At 38.0% G+C, this 5,901-nt stretch overlaps 1 protein-coding gene across 1 annotated transcript; it reads right to left on the bottom strand.

The window, feature by feature from the left end:
• Positions 1–3,260: 3,260 nt before the first annotated feature.
• LOC114459060 (E3 ubiquitin-protein ligase TRIM39-like) lies at positions 3,261–4,887 on the bottom strand. The gene has a single exon (XM_028441427.1). It carries the CDS (start codon positions 4,885–4,887, stop codon positions 3,295–3,297), a length of 1,593 nt encoding a protein of 530 aa, XP_028297228.1. The 3' UTR covers positions 3,261–3,294.
• Positions 4,888–5,901: the final 1,014 nt, after the last annotated feature.

The following is a 5,901-nucleotide window of genomic DNA, read 5'->3' as shown; positions in this document are numbered from 1 at the left end:
GTTAAGCACTTTTCATCCAAATATTCAACCTTTGGCAAAATAAATAGCACTTGTTTACTTTTTTCCTACATTTTGCCTCTTTTTGTTCCACATTTTGCTCATTTAAGCTACCTGTAACCATTTCATACCACCTGTTTTCCCTCTTTTTTTGTCATTTTTTGCCACTCTTGACGGTTTTTGGTCCATTATTTAGTCACTTTTCACAATTTTCTTGCCACTATTTTGCCACTTTTGGACCATTTTTAACCACTGTTATTCTATTTTCATCACTTTACTCATCACTGTTAACTCTTTGTTTACCTTAGTCAAATGGCTGGCTGTGATTGGCTGATCACCATTCAATCAATCTAACTGGATCAATACATTCTCAACAATCAATTCCTCTGTAAAAAGTGAGGGACATGATTTTTAGTTTTAATTAAAGTGGATGATGTAAAAAAGACAATTATTCTGAAATGATTCTGAAATGTGTCGGTTTCTGAACCATTTTATTGTTGATGTAACAAAGATCTTAGAACTCTCACATTAACAAATAAATGACTTTGAACACTGTGCTTTCCTTTTGTTGTCATATTGGAATAGTTTTTGTAACGTTACACAACAGATGGATTCACTCAGAAAACAATATACAGATATATATATATATATATTTATACAGTATATATATAATCTGCTGTGCTAAAAATATTGACCCCCAAAATATAACCTTTTTGTTTTAGTATTTATTACTAACACACAACTACAGAGATTACACTAAACTAGAAAAATAACTTTTTTTTTAAAGAAATAAGTGAAATATCTTTTAAAATATAGCTTGTTTAAACAGATTGAAATATATATTGTTTAGTGCATGTCTAATAGTTTTTTTCTTACTTTATTAATATAGTTTAAGTGAAGGCACAACACGAAAAAAAAACTTTATTCACATTGTTCCATTATTACAAGGTTTCAAACAGTTTTAAATTAAACTTTAGCCTCGAGGTGTGGAAATATATTCAAATGTGAATGACTATAAATAATAATAATAATAATAATAATAATAATAATAATAATAATAATAATAATAATAATAATAATAATAATGGTAAAAAATAAATACTTCAGGGTTTTAAAAAGTAAAAAGCCTAATTCAACATCTCATTCTTTTTAAAAAAAACGTCACTTCCGGTACGTTTTTAGTGTGCTAGCACCATAGCAACAGCATAAAGCATGATTATTGTTTCCGAAACAAACAAATAGATCCTATACATAATGAATAGATACTATATAAGTTAAGGATACATTTCTCACTAGTATCCTTTACTATTTCTCACAAAGAGAGGAAGACAGACAAGGGAGACGAACAAACATGAATGAGATGAACTGTGTGGAACATGTTGTGAGTGTGTGTAAGTGTGTAGTTATGGAAGTATGTATGTGATCTATTGTGGATGAAGTTGCTGATGAAAGTTCATTCATGTACCTTGAAGATGATGTCAGGGTTGGACCTGGAGGTGCTGTTTGAAGACGTGCCACCGTTGAGTTCTGTTGTGTTTCAACAGAGTATAGCCCCTTCAGCCGTTCCAGGCGGTTCTGACCTTCACAGCTGGGTTAGAGAATGGCTCGTGGCTTACCCCAATGGGTCGTGGGCCGGGCTTCTTTCGGCTGTTACGCACGTCACTAGATGCTGGATTCGTCCGAACCAAGCAGTTGTTGATTCCAAAAATCTAACTGTTTCAACTAAAAATAAAATGAAATAAATGAAAAGGTGGGGAAGGGAAACGCGTTGAGCATGAAACGCCAGCGTCCCAAAACTGAAGTTAGGAGCGGCTTTCTTCCTTTTAAAAGCTTATCTTTGGGACTTGCCTCCCAAGAAGGAAACTTTGTTGATTGGTTTAAAGTTGCCAGCATCTCAGTTGGCTGCCCTTGGCTGTGTCTGGGGTGTGTGTTTATGTGAGACAAAGACAAACAGGATGGATGATTCCTAGATTTACACATAAACCATAATAATGAGTTCAGCATATTCAAATAACCTTTTCAACATCATATCTTGAAATATCATGTATTACGAAAGAGTTTGATACCAAACACGACTGGAAAATAGCCTAGGATCACTTTAGGAACCGGTTAATGAATTTCACTTGTAATTACTCATAAACATAAATGTCAAAAATCATGTTATGCCTCTTCTTTACTATATGGTTGCAGTAGATACCTCAAACTTTCTTTGTTCTCCCTTCTTCACTGGGACACATCTCAGAGAAGAGGCCTGGAAAGTGTCGTTCTGTGATCTTACTGCATCCCAAAGTTATCTGTTTGTAAAGGAGGGAGAAGACGGATGTTCTTCCCCCGTGTGGAGTCGTAAAAAGAGTTCGTATATTTCACGGCCATCCGTATTTCGTTTACAAATAAAACACTCTCTCTCTCTCACTTGTGTCAATGCGGGACAACGTCTCAATTTGCGGGACGTGTGAAAAGCACTAAAAATGCGGGACTGTCCCGCGCAAAGCGGGACATCTGGTCACCCTACACACAGTTTGCTATCACACAACCACAAGAGGAGAGTGGAAAAAAGAGGAAAATATGTACTTACCAAAGTGAACTCAACACAAGTACTCCCACAACGCCGACGATAACTTCAAAATGCGCGCCGCTCACCACTCTCTGAGCATCCAAGATGGCCGTTTGCGTGTACGGGAATGTTCTGGAAAGCGCGAAGTTGACGAGGCAGATCTGCGCATGTCTGAAAGAACCCGCAAAGGACACTGGGTACAATTAATTTTTTTTTCTAATTTGACTTAACTAGGATACATTAAGTTAAGCATGTTCTTAAACTCCAAATTACTGCTTACTTATTTAAAAATAGTGTTCATAACAAGTTGATGAAAACTGAGTTTGGTTCACTTATCATATTTAATTAATTTGAATGTTAGCATTTACAGTGTATGCACCTCAAAGTTGCGGAGGCAGTTATTGTGTAAACAGTTTGTGATAAAGAAACAGGCTCCTTGGTTAATTCCTGCTAGGAAGAGGGTCTTTAGGCTTGATGTCGTTTGGTTCCCTACACCCACATACAACACTTGAAAATAAAATGTACCACAATTATACTCAACATATTTTAATTATTTTTTTAATTCAACTTTTATTTCATCACAATCCAAACACCAAATGTGAAACTTCTTTAATAAAATGTTTCCTCCCACTGTTGAGAAACATACATGTTAGGTTGGATGGAGTGCGTAACCAACCTGGAGATGTGAATGGTTGCAGAGAACCATTGAATCTATTGTTGGTGAGACTTCATCATGACACTGATCATTCACTTTGATTGACAGGACAGATGATCAGAGGTGCTGAGTTTTTACCACCATGGTTTAAACCAGGACTAAAGTATGGGTGTAGTTTATGAGTGAAGCAGCAGTGAGTGAAGGAGTAGATCAGAGCTGCAGCATCTACATCATAAAAGGAGACCACACCCTCCTCATAGTCCACAAACACACCCACCTTCTCAGGAACACACTTCAGATGAAGAATAACTGAAGGACCTCCACATGCTTTATACACATTTCCATCTCTGAGTGCCACAGTCCATAAGCCATTCTTAGGAGTCGCAGCAATATATCCCTTCCTGTTGATGGATTCTTTAACCACTCCTAAATACCAGTCAGTTTTTCCTTTAACCTGAACCTCAAAGTAAAATCTACCTGAACTGAAATTCTGCTTCCCTAAAACATTAATATATTTAGAAAATCTCTTTGGATTATCTGGAAGGTTCTTCTTCACATCACTGTCATAAACTAGTTTTCCATCATCAGACAGGACAAGGTAAGGATTAGCTGTAAGAGGATCAAGAGTCACATCTACTGCAAACTGCTGCAGCCTCTTCATCTCAAACATCTTTATCATCATCATCTCGTCACTGAGTGTGTCTTCCAGCTGAGCCACAGCTCTCAGCACAGTTCCTTCATATGATGATGGATGGACCATGACCTCTGTCCAGTCCTTGGTGGCTGGAGGAGCTTTCAGGGAGCAGAAGTGTTGGAGGAGGTGGTCTTCAGAGTGGGAGAGCTGCTCCACCTCAGAGCTTCTCTTCATCAGCTCAGAGATTTCCTCCTCCAGCTCCTTGATCAAACCTTCAGCCTCTCTCTCTTCTACTTCCTGTTGCTCCTCCATTGTCTTCATCAGCTCCTTCAGGCCTCTCTGAACAAGCTCCATCAAAGCAGTGAACACCTCCACACCTTCAGCTTTCGCTCTGTCTGCTACTTTTTTCTTGATCCTCACTGACTTTCGGATCTCCTCCAGCTTCTCTCGTCTCTTTTGGATCATCTGCTGAAGATGCACTTTCTTTTCTTCAAACAGATCTTCTCCCAGAGGGACTAACTGGTGACTCCTGTGCTCCAAAACAGAACACATCAAGCAGACACGTGTCTGATCGCTCAGACAGAACAGCTCCAGAGGTTTGCTGTGCTTTGGACACATCCTGGATTCCAGGTTCTCCACAGGCTCCACCAGCTGATGTCTTCTCAGGCCTGATGTTGTCAGATGAGGCTCCAGGTGAGTCTCACAGTAGGAGACCCCACAGTCCAGGCAGGACTTCAGGGCCTTCACTTTGGTTCCAGTGCAGACATCACAGGGAACTTCTCCTGGTGCTGCTGCTTTCTTCTCAGATTCACGTCTGAACTGAGAAACCATCTCACGCATCATAATATTGACCTTCAGCTGAGGTTTAGTGCTGAACACCTGATTACACACGGGACACCTGCTGGTGGTACTGGTGTCCCAGTATGTGCTGATGCATGTTTTGCAGAAGTTGTGTCCACATGGTGTGGTGACTGGATCAGTGAGCACCTCCAGACAGATGGAGCACAGGAAGTGATGTTCAGACGTCCCACTGCAGGCAAGAGACATGTCCACAAACTGAGGGACAGAGACAAGCAGCACATTAACAGGACACTCTCATTGTTGTGGAACGTTCCTTTACTAATGTTTCTGAGTCCATCTCACTGAGATCACCTCTAGTATTTAGCATTGATTCAGTCATCCTGTAGTAATGTGGACAGTCGGCTGTGCCTCAGCAGCTGAATGTAAAAGTGCAATAGTTTTAATGTTTAAGATTCAAATTAGTTTTCAGGTTCTCTCATATTAACACTGGAATTTTTCTAAATTATAGGTTAGATTTTTTGCGTACTTTATTTTAATGTACAATCTTGTTATCTTTAAAATAACTAATATATTGTGTAATAACAGACTGAAGTTTAACACAGCACAAACCTTTAAAGTCTGCATGGACCACACACTACATTTAACAGTGATTTTGTTTGGGAAAACAAATTAAACTAATTATCTGCCTCAAATGTAACTTATAAATACACGTCATTTCTGTGCAACTTGTGACTGAAATTCACAAATTGTGATTAATCGTGATTATTTAGTCAGATTTGCAATTGATTGGTTATTTTTTAATCCATTCACGGCTAATTTATATTAAAAAAAATACGTTCCCCATGAGCAGTAGAGACCTTTCTTAGACTATATCACACATCACATGACTTTTAGTAGTGGGTGGTAGATGATGGAAACCAATGGCAAACTTTTTTTCAAAATGAACATTACATTTATATCAAACCTCATTTGGACTTAATAAAATGAAAGTTAAAGATATGGAAAACATCACGTCACCAATTCTAAACTTTAGTTCAAGTTATCTTCAATGTTCCTCAAATAAAGATATCTATGTAGTTGTAGATATCTGAGAAGATGTTTGGACTTGGCAGAAGTAGAAAGTTATGTTATTCTGTTTGTTTTATTCATTTTTATATTAACTCGTCACATTTCCTGAGATGCAATTGCCGTTTGCTAAAAAGCAAATGTTGATTATCTAAAAAAGGAAACAAATGGTTCATTCATTCCTACATCAAATAT

The sequence above is a fragment of the Gouania willdenowi genome, unplaced genomic scaffold (genome assembly GCF_900634775.1).
Source record: "Gouania willdenowi unplaced genomic scaffold, fGouWil2.1 scaffold_246_arrow_ctg1, whole genome shotgun sequence".
Lineage (NCBI taxonomy): Eukaryota > Metazoa > Chordata > Actinopteri > Blenniiformes > Gobiesocidae > Gouania > Gouania willdenowi.
The sequence above is the reverse complement of the archived record's forward strand: the minus strand, read 5'-3'. Positions and strand labels throughout refer to the sequence as shown.